Raw genomic sequence first — 27,586 nt, forward strand, 5'->3', positions numbered from 1 at the left:
TTGGTGGATGGAGCGAGACATGATGTCCCAGATGTACTCAATTGGATTCAGGTCTGGGGAATGGGCGGGCCAGTCCATAGCATCAATGCCTTCCTCTTTCAGGAACCGCTGACACACTCCAGCCACATGAGGTCTAGCATTGTCTTGCATTAGGAGGAACCCAGGGCCAACTGCACCAGCATTTGGTCTCACAAGGGGTCTGAGGATCTCATCTCGGCACCTAATGGCAGTCAGGCTACCTCTGGCGAGCACATGGAGGGCTGTGCTGCCCTCCAAAGAAATGCCACCCCACACCATGACTGACCCAACGCCAAACCGGTCATGCTGGAGGATGTTGCAGGCAGCAGAACGTTCTCCACGGCGTCTTCATACTGTCACGTCTGTCACATGTGCTCAGTGTGAACCTGCTTTCATCTGTGAAGAGCACAGGGCGCCAGTGGCGAATTTGCCAATCTTGGTGTTCTCTGACAAATGCCAAACGTCCTGCACGGTGTTGGGCTGTAAACACAACCCCCACCTGTGGACGTCGGGCCCTCATACCACCCTCATGGAGTCTGTTTCTGACCGTTTGAGCAGACACATGCACATTTGTGGCCTGCTGGAGGTCATTTTGCAGGGCTCTGGCAGTGCTCCTCATTGCACATAGGTGGAGGTAGCGGTCCTGCTGCTGGGTTGTTGCCCTCCTACGGCCTCCTCCACGTCTCCTGATGTACTGGCCTGTCTCCTGGTAGCACCTCCATGCTCTGGACACTATACTGACAGACACAGCAAACCTTCTTGCCACAGCTCGCATTGATGTGCCATCCTGGATGAGCTGCACTACCTGAGCCACTTGTGTGGGTTGTCGACTCCGTCTCATGCTAACACTAGAGTGAAAGCACCGCCAGCATTCAAAAGTGACCAAAACATCAGCCAGGAAGCATAGGAACTGAGAAGTGGTCTGTGGTTATCACCTGCAGAACCACTCCTTTATTGGGGGTGTCTTGCTAATTGCCTATAATTTCCACCTGTTGTCTATTCCATTTGCACAACAGCATGTGAAATTTATTGTCAATCAGTGTTGGTTCCTAAGTGGACAGTTTGATTTCACAGAAGTGTGATTGACTTAGAGTTACATTGTGTTGTTTAAGTGTTCCCTTTATTTTTTGAGCAGTGTATATATATTCCTAATGTAAAGTAGCTTCAGAAAGTATTCGTACCCCTGCTGTGGTACAGCCTGAATTCCAAATAGATTCAATATATTTTTTTCACACCCATCTACACACACACACAAGTACCCCATAACGACATGTTTTTGCACATTTATTTAAAATTAAATGCAGAAATATTGAATTTTATAAATATTCACACCCCTGAGTCATACATGTTAGAATGCCCTTTGACAGTGATTACAGCTGTGAGTCTTTCTGGGTAAGTCTCTAAGAGCTTTGCACACCTGGACTGAACAATATTTAAACAATATTGTTTAAAAAGCTCTGTCAAGTTGGTTGTTCATCATTGCTAGATAGCCATTCCTTGCAATAGATTTAAGCCGGTTTAAGTCAAAACTAACTTGGCCACTCAGGAACATTCAATATTGTCTTGGTAAGCAACTCCAGTGTAGATTTGGCCTTGTGTTTTAGGTTACTTTCCTGCTAAAAAGTGAATTAATCTCCCAGTGTCCGTTGGAAAGCAAACTGAAGCTGGTTTTACTCTAGGATTTTGCCTGTGCTTAGCTCTATTGCATTTATTGTTATACTAAAAAAACTCCCTAGTCCTTACCGATGACAAGCATACCTATTACATGATGCAGCCACCAACCTTGCTTGAAAATATGAAGACTGGTACTCAGTGATGTGTTGTGCTGGATTTGTATTCAGAACATAAAGTTAATTTCTTCTTCACATTTTAGGCAGTTTTACTTTAGTGCAATGTTGTTGATCCATCCTCAGTTTCTCCTACCACAGACATTAAACTCTGTAACTGATTTAAAGTCACCATTGGCTTCATGGTGAAATCCCAGCGGTTTCCTTCCTCTCCGGCAACTGCGTTAGGAAGGACACCTGTATCTTTGTAGTGACTGGGTGTACTGATACAACATACACAGTGTTATTAATAACTGCACCATGCGCAAAGGGATAATCAATGTCTGCTTTTTAAAAAATCCATCTACCAACAGGTGCCCTTCTTTTTGAAAGGCATTGGAAAATGACCCTGGTCTTTGTACTTGAACCTGCTTGAAATTCACTGGTCGACTGAGGGACCTTACAGATAATTGTATGTGTGGGGTACAGAGATGAGGTAGTCATAAAAAATCATGTTAAACACTATTATTGCACACAGAGTGAGTCCATGCATCTTATTATGTGACTTGTTAAGCACGTTTCTACACCTGAACATATTTAGGCTGACCGTAACGAAGGGGTTGAATACTTACTGACGGAAGACATTTCAGCTTTTCATTTTTTATTAATTTGTAAACATTTCTAAAAAATATCATTCCACTTAGACATTATGGGATATTGTGTGGAGGCCAGTGACACAAAATCTCAATTTAATCAATTTTAAATAACACAACAAAATGTGGAAAAAGTCCATGGGCGTGCATCATTTCTGAAGGCACTGTAATTCTGTAGAGTTCTAATGCTAGTAATAGCCTAAACACATTCCAATTCACGTCATGTAATGATGTTCAGTGCTTCAAGCCAAGCACTCGTCCTGTCCACCCTTCTCTCTTGCTCTCCCCACACCCGTGAAATTTCAGTCGCATCTCGGCCCTGCACTTATCTGACCAATCAAACATGTAAAGAACGATCTTACCAGTTCCACAGCCAAGCTGCTCTATCGGCGCAAATTGGGGGAGTAAATGAATGAGCTAAATATAAAAACAACGTTGATTTCACTGGTTAAAAAAGGAACAAAAAAATAACTATATGAACTGTAACTTTTCTTTGGTTAGAACCAGCTCAGAACTTCATTTTCTTGTCAGAACGGAGCAAAAAATGAATAGAGTTCTGCTCACAATGGAAACAATCATTTTGGTTCCAACCCCTGCCACAACAGCCATCTTTTGTGTTCAAGCAGACTGTAGCTTGACCTTAATAAAGGCCTATCCTATCACTTGAATTAAACATTCTTCTGCATGTTGTGTTGTATACGGATACTACTTCATCAAACTCTGTAGGAATTCTGTGTGTCTGTCAGCCCTGACCACTCAGTGTGCCACCTTCTGCTGTCCAGATGCCCCTGGCTGCCCAGGTCCCTACCTTCCTCCACTCCCCAGCCTCAACCCGACTCAACCAGAGGGTTATACTACAAAGTAGGATCAATGAATTAGCCAAATAACTTGCCTAAATATGCCGAAATGACTTAACTTGAAATAGCCATGATCTAACTGACTCAACAACTAAAAACACAAAGTTTAGCTTTCTTAAATGAACCAGAAAACAAATAGTTATTTTTGGTAATTTATCCAAGTTAAATGGCTAACGCATTGATCCTGCTTTATAGTATACCCCTCTGGTCCTTCAGTCAGACTAGTCTAATTCTGAATCAGTCTGAAACCAAACCCAACAGTGGTTTCTTCTCCTAGCCCCAGTACCTTCTATAGGAAGAAGAAAGTTGTGAGGAGGAACAAGGAGTAGGAACAAGGGCAAGGGGCTGTTTAAGAAATTGGTATTTTAGTCAAATATGTGTAATAATAGCCCACATGACAATACAGTATGTATTAGTCTATTTCTGATATCCAATACTTGTGTACAGTATGTTATCTACAGAGTAGATCTAAATGTATCTCTTCCATCGTACTTTTTCAACATCTGGCAATACAGGTTGTGTTGGGATTTGAGAAACTGAAAAGTGATGGCCCCCGGCACCAAACACAACATCTTGTCACTCGTACGGGCACAATAGGGGTTGTGTTGGGATTTGAGAAACTGAAAAGTGATGGCCCCCAGCACCAAACACAACATCTTGTCACTCGTACGGGCACAATAGGGGTTGTGTTGGGATTTGAGAAACTGAAAAGTGATGGCCCCCAGCACCAAACACAACATCTTGTCACTCGTACGGGCACAATAGGGGTTGTGAGTTAGAATGGCACACGTGACATGTTGGAGGGCACTTCCTCCTCAATTACTTCCACGATTTCAGGTCTCCAAAATGAGAGAGAGGACATTAGTGACAAACAGGACATCGGGGAGAGAGACAGGGGCTGGTGATACAGGAAGCGGAGCAACATTTAAAAATGGCTTCCTTTCGTCTTCATGTCGCTGTGCATCTTTCATATGAGAAAGACTGAGTAGGTGGGTGTGATATGCCATCAACTCCAAGCTACTGGGTTGAGAGAATAGAGCTAACGAAATTAGGCAGCCGTCGCTAGGGCAATTATGTGTATGTATGTAGCCTACAATCTTGGAATATTGCAGTAAATTGTATCAAATCAAATCTAATTTGTCACATACACATGGTTAACAGATGTTAATGCGACTGTAGCGAAATGCTTGTGCTGCTGGTTCCGACCATGCAGTAATATCTAAAAAGTAATCTAACAATTTCACAACAACTACCTCAAACACACACAAGTGTAAAAGGAATGAATAAGAATATGTACATAAAAATATATATGGATGAGCGATGGCCGAACGGCATAGGCAAGATGCAGTAGATGGTATAGATTACAGTATATACATTTGAGATGAATAGTGTAGGGTATGTAAACATTACATAAAGTGGCACAGTTTAAAGTGACTAGTGATACATTTATTACATCCAATTTTTAATTATTAAAGTGGCCAGAGGTTGAGTCAGTATGTTGGCAGCAGCCACTCAATGTTAGTGACGGCTGTTTAACAGTCTGATGGCCTGGAGATAGAAGCTGTTTTTCAGTCTCTCGGTCCAGCATTGATGCACTTGTACTGACCTCACCTTCTGGATGATAGTGGGGTGAACAGGCAGTGGCTCGGGTGGTTGTTGTCCTTGATGATCTTTTTAGCCTTCCTGTGACATCGGGTGGTGTAGGTGTCCTGGAGAGAAGGTATTTTGTCCCCAGTGATGCGTTGTGCAGACCTCACTACTCTCTGGAGAGCATTAGTTGCTGTACCAGGCGGTGATACAGCCCGACAGGATGCTCTCGATTGTGCATCTGTAAAAGTTTGTGAGTGTTTTTTGTGACAAGCTGTTGAGCCTTCTTCACCATGCTGTCTGTGTGGGTGGACCATTTCAGTTTGTCCGTGATGTGTACGCCGAGGAACTTAAAACTTTCCACCTTCTCCACTACTGTCCCGTCGATGTGGATAGGAGGATGCTCCCTCTGCTGTTTCCTGAAGTCCACAATCATCTCCTTTGTTTTGTTGATGTTGAGTGTGAGGTTATTTTCCTGACACCACACTCCGAGGACCCTCACCTCCTCCCTGTAGGCCGTCTCGTCGTTGTTGGTAATCAAGCCTACCACTGTAGTGTTGTCTGCAAACTTGGTGATTGAGTTGGAGGCATGCATGGCCACACAGTCATGGGTGAACAAGGAGTACAGGAGAGGGCTGAGAACGCACTCTTGTGGGGCCCCAGTGTTGAGGATCAGTGGGGTGGAGATGTTGTTTCCTACCCTCACCACCTGGGGGCGGCCCGTCAGGAAGTCCAGGACTCAGTTGCACAGGGCGGGGTCGAGACCCAGTGTCTCGAGCTTAACGACGAGTTTGGAGGGTACAATGGTGTTAATGCCTGAGCTGTAGTCGATAAACAGCATTCTTACATAGGTATTCCTCTTGTCCAGGTGGGTTAGGGCAGTGTGCAGTGTGATTGCGTCGTCTGTGGACCTATTGGGGAGGTAAGCAAATTGGAGTTGGTCTAGGGTGTCAGGTAGGGTGGAGGTGATATGATCCTTGACTAGTCTCTCTTCACACTTCACACTCTCTTCAGTCTCTCTCGCACTTCATGATGACGGAGGTGAGTGCTACGGGGTGTTGGTCATTTAGCTCAGTTACCTTAGCTTTCTTGGGAACAGGAACAATGGTGTCCCTCTTGAAGCATGTGGGAACAGCAGACTGGGATAGGGATTGATTGAATATGTCCGTAAACACACCAGCCAGCTGGTCTGCACATGCTCTGAGGACGCGGCTAGGGATGCCGTCTGGGCCAGCAGCCTTGCGAGGGTTAACACGTTTAAATGCTTTACTCACGTTGGCTGCGGTGAAGGAGAGCCCGCAGGTTTTGGTAGCGGGCCATGTCGTTGGCACTGTATTGACCTCAAAGCAAGCAAAGAAGTTGTTTAGTTTGTCTGGGAGCAGGACATCGTGGTCCGCGACAGGGCTGGTTTTCTTTTTGTAGTCCGTGATTGACTGTAGACCCTGCCACATACCTCTCATGTCTGAGCCGTTGAATTGAGACTCTACTCTGTCTCTATACTGACGCTTAGCTTGTTTGATTGCCTTGCGGAGGGAATAGCTACACTGTTTGTATTCGGTCATGTTATCGTTTGCCTTGCGCTGATTAAAATCTGTGGTTTGCGCTTTCAGTTTTGCACGAATGCTGCCATCAATCCACAGTTTCTGGTTAGGGAAGGTTTTAATAGTTGCTGGGGGTACAACATCACCGATGCACTTGCTAATTAACTCGCACACCGAATCAGCGTATTCATCAATGTTGTTGTCCGACACTATGCAGAACATATCCCAGTCCACGTGATCGGAGCAATCTTGAAGCGTGGAATAAGATTGTTCGGACCAGCGTTGAACAGACCTGAGCATGGGCGTTTCCTGTTTTAGTTTCTGTCTATAGGCTGGGAGCAACAAAATGGAGTCTTGGTCAGATTTTCCGAAAGGAGGGCGGGGCAGGGCTTTGTATTGTAACGGTTTTGACTTGAGGTTATTATTTATAGGGGTGCCAGGTAGGTTGTGCCTACCAGAGAAAACATTGGTTTCTCCTTTTAGTTTGGGAGGGAATGAGTCCCATCTGGTCCGTCAAGTCTACACCAATACAAAGGACTTGTGCAAAAGTCAGGATGGAAATAAACTTTTCATAAACCCTTAAAACATTGGAAAGAACTTCAAAAACAACTATATTATTTTGCGTGGGTTGTATTAGCAACACCAATGATTACACACACATATTATTATATCACAATGAGTTCTGGTTCTTCTAGAAATGTCCTGTACCTCGGGCTTAAAAAGAGTCCAGCCCGGTAAAGGAGTTCAGTGTCACACCTTGGTCTTAGTATTTTGTGTTTTAGTTAATTAGTTGGTCAGGTCAGGGTGTGACATGGGTTTATGTTATTGTATTTCGTATTGGGGTTTTGTAGTTATTGGGATTGCGGCTGAGTAGGGGTGTTGCATAGGTTTGGCTGCCTGAGGCGGTTCTCAATCAGAGTTAGGTGATTCTCGTTGTCTCTGATTGGGAACCGTATTTAGGTAGCCTGGGTTTCACTTTGTATTTCGTGGGTGATTGTTCCTGTCTCTGTGTAGTGTTCACCAGATGTTTTCACGTTCCGTTTGTTGTTTTGTATTTATTTAAGTTATTGCATGTATCGCTATCTTCTATATTAAAGACATGAGTAACCACCACGCTGCATTTCGGTCCGACTCTCTTTCAACAAACGAAGAACGCCGTTACAGAATCACCCACCACACACGGACCGAGCAGCGTGTTAACAGGCAGCGACAGCAGGAGCAGCGAAGGGAGGTCGTTATGGACAGCAGAAGCATGGAGTATGGAGTATACGACGGGATGAAATAGACAGGTGGGCGGTCGACCCAGAGAGTGTGCCGGAGCCCGCCTGGGATTCGCTGGAGCAGTGCGAAGAGGGCTATAGGAGAATGGAGTTGGAGAGGCAATCACGACGGCGCAGAGGAAAGCCCGTGAGTCAGCCCCAAAAATTTATTGGGGGGGGACTCAGAGGGAGAGTGGCTGAGTCAGGAGACAGACCTGAGCCAACTCTCCCTGTTTATCATGAGGAGTCAAGGAGGAGACCAGAACCGGTGTTGGAGGTGAGTGAAGCAGAGACTGTTAATAACCTCTTGAAACTCCCCATCCCGGATCCGGGATTGTGACTAAGCCTCAGGCTCATTAGCATAACGCAACGTTAACGATTTCTGAAAATCGCAAATAAAATTAAAATAATGCGTTTGCTCTCAAGCTTAGCCTTTTCTTAACAACACTGTCATCTCAGATTTTCAAAATATGCTTTTGAACCATAGAAATTGACTAATTTGTGTAAGAGTATGCTAAGCTAGCATAGCATTTTGTGTAGCATGTAGCACGCAACATTTTCACAAAAGCCAGATAACCAAATAAATAAAATCATTTACCTTTGAAGAGCTTCTGATGTTTTCAATGAGGAGACTCCCAGCCACATACCAGATGCGCAGTGTTTCCTGAAAGCGTCTGTGTGTAGGAGAAATCGTTCCGTTTTCTACATTGCGCCTGGCTACCGAAACGAACCGAAAATGCAGTCACCTACAACGTGAAACTTTTCCGGATTAACTACATAATATCGGCCGAAACATGGCAAACGTTGTTTGGAATCAATCCTCAAGGTGTTTTTTCACATATCTCTTCATTGACATGCAGTTCGTGGAAGCTTGCTTCTCTCTCTGTGCCCCATGGAAAAATACTGGCAGGTGACTTTTGCGCACCAATTTCGGCGCAGGACACCGGGCGGACACGTGGTAAATGTGGTCTCTTATGGTCAATCTTCCAATGATCTGCCTACAAATACGTCACAATGCTGCAGACACCTTGGGAAACGACAGAAAGGGCAGACTCATTCTCTCTTGCGTTCACAGCCATATAAGGAGATCATGAAAGACAGAGCCTCAAAAATCCTTGTCATTTCCTGGATGCCAAGTCATCTTGGTTTTGCCTGAAGCTCACGTTAAAGGGCACGCACAGAGAAGATATTTGTATTTCTGGACACGTCAGAGTGTTTTCTTTCGAACAGTAGCAATTATATGCATAGTCGAGCATCTTTTTGTGACAAAATATCTTGTTTAAAACGGGAACGTTTTTCTTCCAAAAATGAAATAGCGCCACCATAGGTGTAAGAGGTTAAGGAGTTAATGGGGAAATTGGAGGAGAGAGTAATGAGGGAGTTGCTAGCTTGGTGCTTTAGGTACAAGATTCGTCCGACGGAGCGTGTCGGGATTTAATGGCACCTGGGTCAGCGCTCCATACTAGTCCTGAGGTGCGTGTTAGTCAGCTGGTGAAAAATGTGCCAGCCTCACGCACTAGGCCTCCTGTGTACCTACCTAGCCTTGCACGTCCTGTGCCAGTCCTGCTCTCAGGCTCTCCAGTACACCTTCATGGTCCAGTCCATCCTGTGCCACCTTCACACACCAGTCCTCCGGTGGCAGCTCCCGCACCAGGCTTCCTGTGATGTCCTCGATCCAGTACCACCAGTTCCAGTACCACACACCAGGCCTTCAGTGCGCCTCGCCTGTTCAGCGCAGCCAGCGCTTTCTCCCTCTCCTGCGCTGTCGGAGTCTCCCGCCTATTCAGCGCTTCTAGGACCTTCCTCCTCTACAGCGCTGCTGGAGTCTCCTGTCTGTTCAGCGCTATCAGAGCCTTTCTCCTCTCCTGCGCTACCGGAGTCTCCCGCCTGTTCAGCGCTTCTAGAGCCTTCCTCCTCTACAGCGCTGCCGGAGCCTCCTGCCTGTTCGGAGCAGCCTGAGCTGCCAGTCTGCATGAAGCAGCCAGAGCTGCCAGTCTGCAAGGAGCTGCCAGTCTGCAAGGAGCTGCCAGTCTGCAAGGAGCTGTCAGCCTGCATGGAGCAGTCAGAGCTGTCAGTCTGCATGGAGCAGCCAGAGCTGCCAGTCTGCATGGAGCGGCCAGAGCTGTCAGTCTGCTTGAAGCAGCCAGAGCTGCTAGTCTGCATGGAGCTGCCAGTCTGCATGGAGCTGCCAGTCTGCATGGAGCTGCCAGTCTGCAAGGAGCTGCCAGTCTGCTAGGAGCTGCCAGTCTGCAAGGAGCTGCCAGTCTGCAAGGAGCTGCCATTCTGCATAGAGTTGCCAGTCTGCATAGAGTTGCCAGTCTGCAAGGAGCTGCCAGTCTGCAAGGAGCTGCCAGTCGGCAAGGAGCTGCCAGAGCTGTCAATCTGCATGGAGCAGCCAGAGCTGTCAGTCAGCATGAAGCAGCCAGAGCCGTCAGTCTGCCAGAATCCACCAGTCAGCCAGACTCTTCCAGATCCGCCAGTCAACCAGACTCTTCCAGGTCTGCCAGTCAGCCAGACTCTTCCAGGTCTGCCAGTCAACCAGACTCTTCCAGATCTGCCAGTCAGCCAGACTCTTCCAGATCCGCTAGTCAGCCAGACTCTTCCAGATCCGCTAGTCAGCCAGACTCTTCCAGATCCGCTAGTCAACCAGACTCTTCCAGATCCGCCAGTCAACCAGATTCTTCCAGATCCGCCAGTCAACCAGTCTCTTCCAGATCTGCCAGTCAACCAGAATCTTCCAGATCTGCTAGTCAGCCAGACTCTTCCAGATCCGCTAGTCAACCAGATTCTTCCAGATCTGCCAGTCAACCAGTCTCTTCCAGATCTGCCAGTCAACCAGAATCTTCCAGATCTGCTAGTCAACCAGAATCTTCCAGATCCTCCAGCCAGCCAGGATCCACCGGAGCCTACTACCTGCCTGAGCTTCATCTCAGTACTGGGCTTCCTCTCAGTACTGGGCTTCCTCTCAGTACTGGGCTTCCTCTCAGTACTGGGCTTTCTCTCGGTGCTGGGCTGCCCCTCAGTTCCGAGCTGCCCCTCAGTCCCAAACTGCCCCTCAGTCCCGAGCTTCCCCTCAGTCCCGAGCTTCCCCTCAGTCCCGAGCTGCTTCAGTCCCGAGCTGCCCCTCAGTCACGAGCTGCTCCTCAGTTCAGTGGGGTTCTGGGTGAGGACTATTAGGCCATGGTCGGCGGTGAGGGTGGATTATCCCAGGACGCGAAGGGGAGGAACTATGACATTTATGGAGTGGGGTCCACGTCCCGAGCCGGAACCGCCACCATGGACAGACGCCCACCCGGACCCTCCCTATGGTTTTGAGGTGCGTCCGGGAGTCCGCACCTTAGGGGGGGGTTCTGTCACGCCTTGGTCTTAGTATTTTGTGTTTTAGTTAATTAGTTGGTCAGGCCAGGGTGTGACATGGGTTTATGTTATTGTATTTCGTATTGGGGTTTTGTAGTTATTGGGATTGCTGCTGAGTAGGGGTGTTGCATAGGTTTGGCTGCCTGAGGCGGTTCTCCAATCAGAGTCAGGTGATTCTCGTTGTCTCTGATTGGGAACCGTATTTAGGTAGCCTGGGTTTCACTTTGTATTTTGTGGGTGATTGTTCCTGTCTCTGTGTAGTGTTCACCAGATAGGCTGTAATTAGTTTTCATGTTCCGTTTGTTGTTTTGTATTTATTTAAGTTATTGCATGTATCGCTATCTTCTATATTAAAGACATGAGTAACCACCACGCTGCATTTCGGTCCGACTCTCTTTCAACAAATGAAGAACGCCGTTACATTCAGGGAACTCCCGTGACCTTAGTCACGCAATGTTTGTCCGTTCATTCAAGTGTAGCGTAAACCCAGTATTAATCAAACAATCAATATAACAATTATTTTACCACAGAACTTTAAAGCGTATCAACTCTTACTAAGTCCTCAACTACAACTAACTACATAAATCATCACAGTATACATGACATCAAAACAAATGAAATACCATATACAAAAAGGTGGTAGTCAGTCGGTCAGTCAGACAATCCAATCCGCCAATAGATCTCCAGCGGAGAAAGGCCACGAAGAACGGAGAGGTGTAGTCCACGGACGCAAAGAGTGGATCCGATCCTGGGTAAACTATTAGGCTAGAAAACACACATTTAACGGCAACAAAACAACGGAATAGAGAAGCGTCGGGAACTGAGGGTTGAACACATCCTCATTCACGTCTCCATCAAAAAAACTTTTGCGCAGCTGATGCTGGCTATTTAATTGGGAATTAAAGGGAAAGCGCCCTATTGGATGGAGCTGCACTGAGACGGTTCAGAAAAAATTCAGGGCCGTCACAGTATGCGTCGTGGAAGTTAGATTGTTACTCTATGTGTAGCCATCTATGTGTCTGCTTGGGGGGATATATACGGCTGCGATTATAATCGAAGAGAATTCTCTTGGTAGATAATGCGGTCGACATTTGATTGTAAGGAATTCTAGGTCAGGTGAGCCAAAGGACTTGAGGTCCGGTATGTTGTTATGATCACACCACGTCTCGTTAAACATAAGGCATACCCCTCCGCTCTTCCTCTTACCAGAGAGATGTTTGTTTCTGTCGGCGCGATGCGTGAAGAAACCAGGTGGCTGTACCGACTCCAATAGCGTATCTCGAGTGAGCCATGTTTCCCTGAAACAGAGAACGCTACAGTCTCTGATGTCTCTCTGGAAGGCAACCCTTGCTAGGATTTCGTCTACCTTGTTGTCAAGAGACTGGACGTTGGCGAGTAGTAAACTTTGGAGTGGTGCGTGATGTGCCCGTCTACGGTGCCTGAACAGAAGACCGCTTCTTCTGCCCCTCCTGCGGCGTCGTTGTTTTGGGTCGCCGGCTGGGATCCGATCCATTGTCCTGGGTGGTGGTCCAAACAGAGGATCCATTTCGGGAATGTCCTATTCCTGGTCGTAATGTTGGTAAGTTCACGTTGCTCTTATATCCAATAGTTCCTCCCGGCTGTATGTGATAAAACTTAAGACTTCCTGGGGTAACAATGTAAGAAATAATACCAAAAAAACAAAATACTGCATAGCTTCCTGAGAACGCGAAGCGAGGCGGCCAACTCTTTTTATTTGTACTAAGCAGCAGTTTCATCAATTATTTATCTCTTTATTTTTCAAACAGAAGACTCCAACCAACTGAATGGACAGGATTAGAATGACAGAATCCTTGGCCCAAGCCAGCATCAGGCTGTTTGCAGTGGTAGAGGGAGTGACTGGCAGGCTCACAGTGTGACAGTGTGTGTGACTGGCCATAAGGCTGCCTCGGGTTTCAAAAAGATATCAGCAGACTGGTCAGAGCTCAACACTCACAGCCACGCTATTAAATACTACACTGCTGTTAACTGGTATCAACCTAGAAAAGCACAACATTTGATGTTACAGAAGATTTGTGTACAAATGTAGGTTGAGATTGTGCAATAAATAGGCTATGCACTGAAAACTTATTTTCATATCTTGAGAACTGGTTGTTTAAAAAAATACACACAGTTGAAGTCGGAAGTTTACATACACCTCAGCCAAATACATTTAAACTCTGTTTTTCACAATTCCTGACATTTCATCCGAGTAAAAATTCCCTGTCTTAGGTCAGTTAGGTTCACCACTTTATTTTAAGTATGTGAAATGTCAGAATAATAGTAGAGAGAATGATTTATTTCAGCTTTTATTTTTTTCATCACATTCCCAGTGGGTCAGAAGTTTACATACACTCAATGAGTATTTGGTAGCATTGTCTTTAAATTGTTGAACTTGGGTCAAACGTTTCAGGTTGCCTTCCACAAGCTTCCCACAATAAGTTGGGTGAATTTTGGCCCATTCCTCCTGACAGAGCTGGTGTAACTGAGTCTGGTTTGTAGGCCTCCTTGCTTGCATACACTTTTTCAGTTCTGCCCACAAATGTTCTACAGGATTTAGGTCAGGGCTTTGTGAAGGCCACTCCAATACCTTGACTTTGTTGTCCTTAAGCCATCTTGCCACAACTTTGGTTGTATGCTTGGGGTCATTGTCCATTTGGAAGACTTCCTGACTGATGTCTTGAGATGTTGCTTCAATATATTCACATCATTGTCCTACCTCATGATGCCATCTATATTGTGAAGTGCACCAGTCTCTCCTGCAGCAAACCACCCCAACAACATGATGCTGCCACCCCTGTGCTTCACGGTTGGGATGGTGTTCTTCAGCTTGTAAGCCTCCCCCTTTTTCCTCCAAACATAACGATGGTCATTTTGGCAGAATGGTTCTATTTTTGTTTCATCAGAACAGAGGACTTTTCTCCAAAAAGTACGATCTTTGTCCCCATGTGCAGGTGAAAACCGTAGTCTGGCTTTTTTATGGCGGTTTTGGAGCAGTGGCTTCTTCTTTGCTGAGCGGCCTTTCATGTTATGTCGATATAGGACTCGCTTTACTGTGGATACAGTACCCGTTTCCTCCAGCATCTTCACAAGGTCCTTTGCTGTTGTTCTGGGATTGATTTCCACTTTTTGCACCAAAGTACATTCATCTCTAGGAGACAGAACGCGTCTCCTTCCTGAGCGGTATGACAGCTGCATGGTCCCACAGTGTTTATACTTGTGTACTATTGTTTGTACAGATGAACGTGGTACCTTCAGGCGTTTGGAAATTGCTCCCAAGGATGAACCAGACTTGTGGAAGTCTACAATTGTTTTTCTGAGGTCTTGGCTGATTTCTTTTGATTTTCCCATGATGTCAAGCAAAGAGGCACTGAGTTTGAAGGTAGGCCTTGAAATACATCCACAGGTACACCTCCAGTTGACTCAAATTATGTCAATTAGCTTATCAGAAGCTTCTAAATCATGACATCTGGAATTTTCCAAGCTGTTTAAAGGCAGGCAGTCAACTTAGTGTATGTAAACTTCTGACCCACTGGAATTGTGATAGTGAATTATAAGTGAAATAATTTGTCTGTAAACAATTGTTGTAAAAATGACTTGTGTCATGCAAAGTAGATGCCCTAACCGACTTGCCAAAACTATAGTTCGTTAACAATACATGTGTGGAGTGGTTGAAATACGAGTTTTAATGACTCCAACCTAAGTGTATGTAAACTTCCAACTTCAACTGTATATATATATTCCTAATGTAAAGTAGCTTAAGAAAGTATTCATACCCCTTGACTTATCTGTTGTGGTACAGCCTGAATTCAAAATGGATTCAATCATTTTTTTCACACCCATCTACACACACACACATACCCCAACGACAATTGTTTTTGCACATTTATTGAAAATGAAATACAGAAATATTGAATTTATATAAATATTCACAGCCCTGAGTCAATACATATTACAATCACCTTTGACAGTGATTACAGCTGTGAGTCTTTCTGGATAAGTCTCTAAGAGCTTTGAACACCTGGATTTTACAGTAGGTCTGCCCGTCACTCCCTGTATGTATATCCTCCATCAGTCCCTGTATGTCCGTCTGTCTGTCTGTCAGTCCCCGCCTGTCTGTGCGTTTGTCCATCGGTCCCCCTCCGACCGTCCGTCAGTCCCCATCGGCCCGTCAGTCCCCGTATGTCTGTCCGTCAGTACCCGACCGTCCGTCAGTCCCCATCGGTCCGTCAGTCTCCGTATGTCCGACAGTCAGTCCAAGTCTGTCCACCCGTCAGTCCCCGTATGTCTGTCCGTCAGTCTCCGACCGTCCGTCAGTCCCCATCGGTCCGTCAGTCCCCGTATGTCCTTCAGTCAGTCCCCGTCTGTCCGTCCGTCAGTCCCCGTCTGTCCGTCAATCAGTCCCCGACCTGTCCGCCCGTCAGTCCCGTATGTCTGTCCGTCAGTCCCCGACCTGTCCGCCCGTCAGTCCCGTATGTCTGTCCGTCAGTCCCCGACCTGTCCGCCCGTCAGTACCCGTATGTCTGTCCGTCAGTCCCCGTCCGCCCATCAGTCCTGTATGTCTGTCTGACAGTCCCCGTCCATCCGTCAGTACCCCTATGTCCGTACGTCCGTCCACGTCCGTCAGTCCCTGTCCATCCCCGTTTGTCCCAGTCTATCTGTCCATCCATCAGTCCCCGTCCGTCTGTCTGTCCGTCAGTCCCCGTCCATCTGTCTGTCCGTCAGTCCACGTCGGTCTATCCGTCAGTCCACGCCTGTCTGTCTCTCTGTCTGTCCGTCCGTCAGTCCACGTCTGTCTGTCTCTGTCTGTCCGTCAGTCCACATCTGTCTGTCTCTGTCTGTCCGTCAGTCCACGTCTGTCTGTCTGTCCGTCAGTCCACGTCTGTCTGTCTGTCTGTCCTTCAGTCCACGTCTGTCTGTCCATCAGTCCCCGTCTATCCGTCCGTCTGCCCGTCCGTCCTTCTGTCCATCTCTCAGTCCCCGTCCTTCCGTCAGTCAGTCCCCGTCTGTCTGTCCGTCAGACCCCGTCTGTCTGTCCGTCAGTCAGTCCCCGTCTGTCCGTCCGTCAGTCAGTCCCCGTCTGTCTGTCCGTCCGTCAGTCCCCGTCTGTCTGTCCGTCAGTCAGTCCCCGTCTGTCTGTCCGTCAGTCCCCGTCTGTCTGTCCGTCAGTCCCCATCTGTCTGTCCGTCAGTCCCCATCTGTCTGTCCGTCAGTCCCCATCTGTCTGTCCGTCAGTCCCCGTCTGTGTCTGTCCATCACTCAGTCGGTCAGACTCAACGTTTCACACACTGACAGACAGACAGCGGGGGAGGGTGAATGGTGAAGTGCTCTAAAGATGAAGGGAGGGACAGATGTGCACAGTGTACACCACAGACACAAACACACACAAGGGTGGGTAGTGTGTACTTACACAGCCATCGTGGACATTGAGAGTCGCTTCGAGTTTCAGCCGCTGGACAAATTCTCTTCTGCCTGTGCAGGAACAGAAGACAGACATTCTTATCAAGTCACAATTGTTTAGCCATGACTTGTTACTTTCATTTATTTTTGCACTAATTCAGTCAGCATAAAAATAACTGATGAATTCAAGTCATCGACTAGGGTAGATGGCAATCAACGACTAGGGTAGATGGCCATCATCGACTAGGGTCGATGACAAAGCAATGGCCATACCCTATATCAGAAGTGTTGGAACCCATTTGTAAGGCTCCGTTTTCTTTCGCCATGGTTTGTTTTCATGCCTCAGCTCTCAGTATTTACAGAGGGAGCAGGAAGATGAATAACGTGTCACATTGTTTTCAATGATTCTGTCTTTCTCTGGCTTATAATGTATTATTCATCTTGATGAAGCCTCCCTCGCATCTGCTGTCACCATCACAGGGAGAGAGGAAGAACCAAATGAGCAGGCTACCTATCCTGTTGTGAAATCGACTTATGCCATGAAGAAAGTTTCAGGTTTGGCAGTATTTTATGAATGAACTTGCTTCTAAACTTACACTGTATTAGGCTAAAAGATCCAGGTTTTAAAATAAAAATCACCTCAAATTATTAAACTTGCCTTCGAATAGTGAGAAAACATTGGGCGAGAATTCATGCCATCAGGTAAAGCGATGACAGACTAGAATCTAAAAACCATTCCTTGTATACTGCAATCGTAGTAGGCATGGAAAGGATGGCCTTAGTTCCATAATCCACTATGACAGATTCTACTGTGCATTGACAGTTCACAGCCAATGTCAAAGGCAATCAAGTAGAATTACAGCAGACAGTCAATAACACTATGGCCTGCCTTTGTGACCTTGCGTGCCTCGTGCCAGTCCTGAAATGCTCATATAAAATGAACTAACACTGACACTTCGTATATTGTGTCGCCTAGTCAGATTAAATTTGAAGGTCCCATTCAATAACAGAGAGGCAAAGGTAAATAAATAGGTAATGTGATAAATAAGTGGGGCAGATTTTGTCCTACAGCTTGGTTCTAGTTCATTGCTGCTGCGTTGCTGTTCAAATCAAACAGTAACAACAGTGTTGTCTCCATATCCCCTCCTTTGTCTTTCAACCTTCAGATATTTAAAGTCAAATGCCCAAAAAGACAATGAGACCCAGATAAACATGTCCCAACCCCTTTTCAATTTGCTGATGGGCATTGATGTCATGGGAAAGTAACGTGATGATAGATTTAGCTGAAACCATGGGGGCTACTTTGATCTTGCTAAATCTCATGGGTGAGGAAGACCGTGCAAAATATAGCCTTAAAATGTGCTATGATTAGCCTAGGCCTAACTATCCCTTGAAGTATCTTTCTAGCTTTTTGTTGGGATTTAGACCCCACAAATGCTATGCTAGCCCCCCTTGGCGGCCTCCCTTTTACAGTGGCAAATTTTGCCTCCAACTGGTATGATTACCGCAATATTTTGAAATACAATCGCGGGAAAACAGTTTGGAAAGCAAATAGTTATTGCTGTAAAGAGAAGACAAGACTCTAATATGTCTTTAAGTTATCAAAATTCTCAACTGAACTGTGAGAACAGTATTCCCTAGGCCTGCCTATTTGGCACCAGCGGAGAGCATCGGCCATATCCCTGATGAGTGCTCATATTCACTCTTTATCATTGTTGGATCAGTGCCACTTGAAAATGTGTTTTTGGCCAATCATTTCCTCCTCCAGGTTACAAGGACATCATATTGTATGAGTCTTCCCTTCTCTCAGGCCTTTTTATATTGCTCCCGAGTGGCCTAAGACACTGCATCTCAATACAAGATGTGTCACTACAGTCCCTGGTTCGAATCCAGGGTGTATCACATCCGGCCGTGATTGGGAGTCCCATAGGGCGGCGCACAATTGGCCCAGCGTCATCCGGGGTTGGCCGTCATTGTAAATAAGAATGTGTTCTTACTTGCCTAGAGAAATAAAGGTTACATATGGATCAGACAATGTTGTTTTTATCGACCTGTTTATCAGTGTCAGCAGAGTAGTTTATCCTGTAATTTGTGTCAAAAAAGAAATACAAATGTTTCAGCTAATGTCTCCAGTCATAAAGTGAAAATTTCATGAAATGTATTTATAAAAAGGCAACATTTTTTCCCCTGCAAAAAAAAAGAGAAACTAATTTGATATAGCCAGCCATGAATTGAACAGTCTTTGTTTACATACAATGATTGAGTTATATTATTAGCCTAAATTATTACTATCCAATCCACTCATCACATTAGGAATAGTAGCCCACATAAGTCTGCAAATGCGATGATGCATGGAATGCTTTATTATAGGCCTAAAGTTGCATTTTTATCGTAACATACTAAATCAGCTTAAGCTTTGTCTCAATAGGCAATATCAACAAATCTGTGAGCATTAGTAATTGAAGGGAGGCAGTGCATTCCTTACAGGGACAACTCCCTGATTCATCAACATGCCAGTCAACCACAAAGGTTTGGCCAACATGACCCAACCTGAGAAAGGACGTGGTACCTGGTTTTATAGCAATCAAACACAAAGGATCAAACATACACTGTGTTTCATAATTCTCTTGATAAGTGAATAACACATAACAGTATGATTCTATGGAGCACGATCATTATTTTTCACCAGCAAGTCAAACATCCACACAATGAAACTAAAAAGGCACGGACGGAGTGTTAGAACATTGTTGAGATCCATGTTAGCAGAGGGCAACATAACAGAAAGGAATCAAATATAAGCACAGCAAATTGAATATGATTTTCTATTGAGAAAATATCCTAGGCATATAAAAACATAAGTGTTTTCATCAGAGCGTCATCGATTTTTGTGAATGGTGCTTAAGGAAAAGCCCGGTTCAGTTTCAGGTCAGGGTCCTGACATGAGTGCACATATCCAGTACCCACACTACCAGAGAAAAACACCAGTGTTGTCCTGGTCCACCCACTTGGGATGCCAGTCAGTGTATTAGAGAGCCAAACCCAGGAAGAGTGGCTTGTAGGAGGGACAGCTGAAGGTTAGTAAACCATCACTACAGAGCTGCAGGCAGGAAATAAAGATGAGCAGGAAGAAGGATTAAGTGAACCAATACATGTCCTGATTATAGAAACAGTAGATTGTTATGATCATTTTGACGTTGATGATTGCATAACTGTAGCCTCCTCTGTCATACACCTACTGTTTCATCTAAGATCATGTAGTCTGGTGTAGCACACTCATAGAACTCTGTTCCTTGCAGACACTGCAGCGGTTGAAAAAGGGATATTTATTCTCTAGACCAGAGACTTTAGATTAAGACCCAGGTCAGAGAGAGGCTTTCAATTCCAGTGCATTTCCCACTCAAGCAGATTCATTTCAATGTCTGTCGGAGTTATATTATGGCTAGCCCATTTGTCCCAAATCGACTGATTCTTTCCTTGTGTGTCGAGGAAAACAAACACCAATGCCAGTGTTTTTGAACACTTACTGTACTCTGATTTTAAAGCTTTGCTTGTGAGCTTTTTTTTAATGAATCCTCCAATCTGTGCTCATGACGTGTCCCAATTAAAATTGTCCCCCATGAAAAGTAACTGAAATTAATGGAGAGCTGTGTTTGGGCGAAAGGAAGCGATGATGATGTTTGGGCTGTCGTTCTGTGAAGCCTAGCAGGGTGTCAAGGATTATGATCAATTATTCAACTCCTGGCCCCATCTCCCACGCACGCACACACACATCAGTATTACTCACAATTATTTGTAAGGGGGCCACTTTAGGTTGAGACAATCATTCAGAGGGCCACACAGATCTTTAAATTTGTTGTACTTTTTCTTCCAATATTATCAATTATCAATTGAGAGCAAATTCAGAGTTGCATACAAATGATTTGATGTACAGCACATCACAAATATATACATGTGATGTAGCCTATTTGATATGTGTAAGACCCATATTAAGGGTTACCTCCGTAGTAGGATAAGCAAAAATGTCCATTCTGCTCCTTGACTGAATTCATTCTAAATGTATAGTCTGTTGTTGCAATGCTTGTGAGGCAATCCAGGTGTGCATTGGTCAGTCTGTTTCTCTGTTTTTGTTTCACAATGTTCATTATTGAGTCTCTTCTCCTCCCTCACATGTTTGGAGCGCCGTCAGTGCACAAAGATGCCAGATTTGACCAGTCAATATTACTATCAGCAAAAAAATGTAACAAGGGCTTTCTGAATATCCTCTCCTCGTGTTTGATCCTGAAGGGGCAGTAAACATAAAAGTTCCTTTCTGAACGACTCGTTTTGAGGGACCCAAACACATAATTGGGCAATGTCACTAACATCAGTGCTTTCGTCAAGTGCAATACTAAAACACGGCGCCACGGATGAGTCAGTAATCAGTTGCTTACCGATGTCCTCGACAATGTTTTTTCTCTCTCACCTTTATTTAACCAGGTAGGCCAGTTGAGAACAAGTTCTCATTTACAACTGCGACCTGGCCAAGATAAAGCAAAGCAGTGCAACAAAAACAACAACACAGAGTTACACATAAACAAACACACAGTCAATAACACAATAGAAAAAAAAATATCTATGTACAGTGTGTGCAAATGTAGTAAGATTAGGGAGGTAAGGCAATAAATAGGCCATAGTGGCGAAATAATTACACTGCAGCATTAACACTGGAGTGATAGATGATGATGTGCAAGTAGAGATACTAGGGTGCAAAAAGAGCAAAAATAAATAACGATTTGAGGAATGAGGTAGTTGGGTGGGCAATGTACAGATGGGCTGTGTGCAGGTTCAGTGATCGGAAAGCTGCTCTGACAGCTTATGCTTAAAGTTAGAGAGGGAGATATAAGACTCCAGCTTCAGTGATTTTTGCAATTCACTCCAATCATTGGCAGCAGAGAACTGGAAGGAAAGGCAGCCAATGAGGAGTTGGCTTTGGGGATGACCAGTGAAATATACCTGCTGGAGCGCATGCTACTGGTGTGTGTTGCTATGGTGACCAGTGAGCTGAGATATGGCGGGGCTTTACCTAGCAAAGACTTATAGATGACCTGGTGCCAGTGGTTTTGGCGACGAATATGAAGCGAGGGCCAGCCAATGAGAGCATACAAGTTGCAGTGGTGGGTAGTATACGGGGCTTTGGTGACAAAACAGATGGCACTGTGATAGACTACATATAATTTGCTGAGTAGAATGTTGGAGGCAATTTTGTAAATGACATCGCCAAAGTCAAGGATCGGTAGGATAGTCAGTTTCACGAGGGTATGTTTAGCAGCATGAGTGAAGAAGGCTTTGTTGCGAAATAGGAAGCCGATTCTAGATTTAATTTTGGATTGGAGATGCTTAATGTGAGTCTGGAGGGAGAGTTTACAGTCTAACCAGACACCAAGGTACAGTTGAAGTCGGAAGTTTACATACACTTAGGTTGGAGTCATTAAAACTTGTTTCTCAACCACTCCACAAATCTCTTGCTAAGAAACTATGGTTTTGGCAAGTTGGTTAGGAGATCTACTTTGTGCATGACAAGTAATTTTTTTAAACAATTGTTTACAGACAGATTATTTAACTTATAATTGACTGTATCACAATTCCAGTGGGTCAGAAGTTTACATACACCAAGGTGAATGTGCCTTTAAACAGCTTGGAAAATTCCTGAAAATGATTTCATGGCTTTAGAAGCTTCTGATAGGCTAATTGACGTCAATTGGAGGTGTACCTGTGGATGTATTTCAAGGCCTACCTTCAAACTCAGTGCCTCTTTGCTTGACATCATGGGAAAATCAAAAGAAATCAGCCAAGACCTCAGAAAATAAATTGTAGTCCTCCACAAGTCTGGTTCATCCTTGGGAGCAATTTCCAAATGCCTGAAGGTACCACGTTCATCTGTACAAACAATAGTATGCAAGTATAAACACTATGGGACCACACAGCCGTCATACTGCTCAGGAAGGAGACACGTTATGTCTCCTAGAGTTGAACGTACTTTGGTGCGAAAAGTCCAAATCAATCCCAGAACAACAGCAAAGGACCTTGTGAAGATGCTGGAGGAAACAGGTACAAAAGTATCTATATCTACAGTAAAACAAATCCAATATTGACATAACCTGAAAGGCAGCTCAGCAAGGAAGAAGCCACCACTCCAAAACCATTTCCAACTGCACATGGGGACATAAATCGTAGTTTTTGGAGAAATGTCTCCTGGTCTGATGAAAGAAAAATAGAACTGTTTGGCCATAATGACCATTGTTATGTTTAGAGGGAAAAGGGGGAGGCTTGCAAGCCGAAGAACACCATCACAAGCGTGAAGCATGGGGGTGGCAGCATCATGGTGTGGGGGTGCTTTGCTAAGGGAGGGACTGGTGCACTTCCCAAAATAGATGGCATCATGAGGACAGAAAATTATGTTCATATATTGAAGCAACATCTCAAGACATCAGTCAGGAAGTTAAATCTTGGTCGCAAATGGGTCATCCAAATGGACAATGACCCCAAGCATACTTCCAAAGTTGTGGCAAAATGGCTTAAGGACAACAAAGTCAAGGTATTGGAGGTTGTGGAAGGCTACCCGAAATGTTCGACCCAAGTTAAACAATTTAAAGGCCATGCTATCAAATACTAATTGAGTGCATGTAAACTTCTGACCCACTGGGAATGTGATGAAAGAAATAAAATAATAAATAAATCACTCTCTACTATTATTCTGACATTTCACATTCTTAAAATAAAGTGGTGATCCTGACTGACCTAAGACAGGGAATTTTTACGAGGATTAAATGTCAGGAATTGTGAAAACCTGAGTTTAAATGTATTTGGCTAAGGTGTATGTAAACTTCCGACTTCAATTGTATCTGTAGTTGTCCACATATTCTAAGTCAGAACCATCCAGAGTAGTGATGCTAGTTGGGCGGGCGGGGGCGGGCAGTGATCAGTTGAAGAGCATGCATTTAGTTTTACTTGTATTTAAGAGCAGTTGGAGGCCACAGAAGGAGTGTTGTATGGCATTGAAGCTTGTCTGGAGGTTTGTTAACACAGTGTCCAAGGAAGGGCCAGACGTTTACAGAATGGTGATGAGCGACATCATTGATGCATACAGAGAAAAGAGTTGGCCCGAGAATTGAACCCTGTGGCACCCCCATAGAGACTGCCAGAGGTCCGGGAAACAGGCCCTCCGATTTGACACACTGAACTGTCTGAGAAGTAGTTGCTGAACCAGGCGAGGCAGTCATTTGAGAAACCAAGGCTGTTGTGTCTGCCAATAAGAATGCGGTGATTGACAGAGTCGAAAGCCTTGGCCAGGTCGATGAATACGGCTGCACAGTACTGTCTTTTATCGATGGCAGTTATGATATTGTTTAGGACCTTGTGCGTGGCTGAGGTGCACCCACGACCAGCTCGGAAACCAGTTGATGCGGGTGCAGCGCTGTTGGCCGGGTTAGGGGTTGCCAGGTGGTAAGCAAAGCCAGCCGTAGAAAAATGCTTTTTGAAATTCTCGATTATCGTGGATTTATCAGTGGTGACAGTGTTTCTGAGCCTCAGTGCACTGGGCAGCTGGGAGGAGGTGCCCTTATTCTCCATGTTCTTTACAGTGTCCCAAAACGTTTGGGAATTTGTGTTACAGGATGCAAATTTCTGTTTGAAAAAGCTAACGTTTGCTTTCCTAACTGACTGTGTATATTGGTTCCTAACTTCCTGAAAAGTTGCATATTGTGGGGGCTATTCGATGCTAATGCAATCCACCACAGGATGTTTTGTGCTGGTTAAGGGCAGTCAAGTCTGGAGTGAACCAGAGGCTATATCTGTTCTTAGTTCTACATTTTTTGAATGGTGCATGCTCATTTATGATGGTGAGGAAAGCACTTTTAAAGAATAACCAGGCATCGTCTACTGATGTGATGAGGTCAAAATCATTCCAGGATACCTGGGTCAAGTCGATTAGAAAGGCCAGCTCGCTGAAGAGTTTTAGGGAGCGTTTGACAGTGATGAGTAGTGGTCGTTTGACCGCGGACCCATTACGGATGCAGGCAATGAGGCAGTGATGGTTGAGATCCTGGTTGAAGACAGTCTATTTAGAGAGAAGGTTGGTCAGGGTGATATCTATGACGGTGCCCATGTTTACGGATTTGGGGTTGTACCTGGTAGGTTCCTTGATAATTTGTGTGAGATTGAGGGCCTCTTGCTAAGATTGTAGGACGGCCAGGGTGTTTAGCATATCCCAGTTTAGGTCACCTAACAGTATGAACTCTGAAGATAAGTGAGGGCAATCAATTCGCATATGGAGTCCAGGGCACAACTGGGGGCTGAGGGGGGTCTATAGCAAGCGGCAACAGTGAGAGACTATCTGGAAAGGTGGATTTTTAGAAGTAGAAGCTCAAACTGTTTGGGTACAGACCTAGATAGCATGACAGAACTCTGCAGACTATCTCTGCAGTAGTTTGTGACCCCGCCCCCTTTGGCAGTTCTATCTTGGCGGAAAATGTTGTAATTGGGGATGGAAATTTCAGAATTTTTGGTGGCCTTCCTAAGCCAGGATTCAGACATGGCTAGGACATCAGGGTTGGCGGAGTGTGCTTAAGCAGTGAATAAACAAACATAGATGTCTTCTATGAGTCTTGTTATTGTCGAGTCTGAGAGTTGCAGTCCCTTAATTTGTTTTAAAATAGCTTCCTTGTTTGTTACATCAGCATACAATATTTCAGCTGAGGCCAAAAAACATTACTTGACAATCGCTGCGTCTTTGAAGGCCTTCTTGTTTCTCGCGAGTATCCAAGCAATCTCAAATGTTGCCTCTGTCATTTTCACTGCAACAGTGCTAGATCCTTTGAGTTGCACTATTTTGTTGTTGAGGTTGCTTTGTGGCAGATATGTTTTGTCAACATGGGCATGGTGTGACTGGAAATTTCACTCTAAATTTGCTTGCTTAAAACAATTGACTGCCTTCTGGCAAACAAGACAAACTGAGCTAATCCCATTCTCTTCTTGAATCAACCCTATCCTTCTCTTAGCCACCGGAGCCATGTTAGCTAGCTGCATTTCTCCGCCGCCATCTTCCTGATTGTTTGTTCATAGCTGTCAAGTTGTTTCCAGCTCTTACACCTCATATTCATTGTCAATAGATTTACATTTCTTTTTTACAATAAATCGATCCATGTCTACCAGACTGCAAAATAAGCTAGTATCAAACTGAAATATGTCGGTCGCTGTAGCTGAGCAGTTGCGTTCTATTTCGGCCAACATTCTATTTCGGCCTGTCTGTTCAACAGCTGTGCTATACTGCTGTCCAGGGAACAATAGATATATTCAATGAAGTGATTCAGGCCTGCATTAAACACATTGAATTAAAATTGTATCATTGTTATGTATCATGAATGGGAAATAGGAAAATCACAGCGAGCCGCAAATTAAGGGCTCGCGGCAATGAGTACCACTGCTCTAAATGCAAAGAACTGGATGTGTAGGAGGTAAAGCTATGTGTATGGGCAACGGTAACGGTAACAAAACGACGCAGAGACTCAGATTTCTGGCAGCATAATGCTGTGGTGATGTTATTCAGCGGCAGGGACTGGGAAACTAGTCAGGATCGAGGCAAAGAGTAACGGAGCAAAGTACAGAGAGATCCCTGATGAAAACCTGCACCAGAGCGCTGCAGACCTCCAGAGCGCTGTGAACCTGGAAAGTTCACCTTCTAACAGGACAATGACCCTAAGCACACAGCTAAGACAACGCAGGAGTGGCTGTGGGACAAGTCTCTGAATGTCCTGAGTGGCCCAGCCAGAGCCCGGACTTGAACCCCATCGAACATCTCTGGAGAGACCTGAAAATAGCTGTGCAGCGACACTCTCCATCCAACCTGACAAAGCTTGAGAGGATCTGCAGAGAAGAATGGGAGAAACTCCCCAAATACAGGTGTGCCAAGCTTGTAGCATCATACCCAAGAAGATGCAAAGCTATCATCTCTGCCAAAGGTGCTTCAACAAAGTACTGAGTAAAGGGTCTGAATACTCATGTAAACGTGTGATATTTCAGCTTTTTCTTTTTAATACATTTCCAAAAATGTCTAAAAAACTGTTTTTGCTTTGTCATTATGGGGTATTGTGTCTAGATTGATGAGTGAAACAAAACAATTTAATCAATTTTAGAATAAGGCTGTAATGTAACAAAATGTTGAAAAAGTCAAGGGGTCTAAATACTTTACGAAATAAATAGATTAAATAGAGATTGTGACAGTGATCTGCACACTTGTCTGACCTGTGTTTATTTTATGCCTGCTACGTAAGAAAAACAAGAATTCACGATGAGAGGAGAACAGATGCTTCGCGAGGTAACTACCTGAAAATACATTATCTAAGTGATTGATAGTTGGTATTCAGCAGTCATAAAAGTATGCCTTATTTACTTTGAAGAAGTACTAAAATAGTGATTTTTTTTCAAACAGCATAGGCAGCAGCTCTTTGGAGATGAGATAACTTCGAATGAAATAAAGTCTACAAATAAAACAAATGTAATAAAGACAACTGAAATATTTGATTAAAGTAATGAGAATAAGCAGTAAATGGGCAGTCACTACCATCATGGAACTTGTATTAATTGTTTCATCCTGTGTTGTTCCAGCGTTCAACCCACATAATGCATTTAAATTGAAAAAATAAATAAAGATACTTAAAAAAAAATAATCGAACGGAAACTGAACCGACCTCAGAAAGCACCAATCGCTCAGCACTACTTACACGGAACCCAAACCAGCTGCGCACGTGCGCATAAATGCATTTTGTCCCCTTACACCAAACGCGATCACGACACGCAGGTTAAAATATCAAAACAAACTCTGAACCAATGACATTAATTTGGGGACAGGTCGAAAAGCAATAAACATGTATGGCAATTTAGCTAGTTATCTCGCACTTGCTAGCTAATTTGTCCTATTTAGCTAGCTTGCTGTTGCTAGCTAATTTGTCCTGGGATATAAATATTGAGTTTTATTTTACCTGAAATGCACAAGGTCCTCTACTCCGACAATTAATCCACACATAAAACGGCCAACCGAATCGTTTCTAGTCATCTCTCCTCCTTCCAGGCTTTTTCATCTTTGAACTTATATGG

The 27,586-nt window shown here is 44.7% G+C and overlaps 1 protein-coding gene across 1 annotated transcript in view; it reads right to left on the reverse strand.

Annotated features, from left to right (window-relative positions):
• Positions 1 to 27,586, reverse strand: part of LOC135547320 (DDB1- and CUL4-associated factor 6-like) — a 79,301-nt gene that overhangs the window by 40,688 nt on the left and 11,027 nt on the right. The window contains exon 2 of the mRNA XM_064976208.1: positions 16,467 to 16,528. Within this exon, the coding sequence (XP_064832280.1) occupies positions 16,467 to 16,528 (62 nt within the window). The remainder of the gene's footprint in view (positions 1 to 16,466; positions 16,529 to 27,586) is intronic.

Source organism: Oncorhynchus masou, chromosome 10, assembly GCF_036934945.1.
Source record: "Oncorhynchus masou masou isolate Uvic2021 chromosome 10, UVic_Omas_1.1, whole genome shotgun sequence".
In the NCBI taxonomy this organism is placed as follows: domain Eukaryota; kingdom Metazoa; phylum Chordata; class Actinopteri; order Salmoniformes; family Salmonidae; genus Oncorhynchus; species Oncorhynchus masou.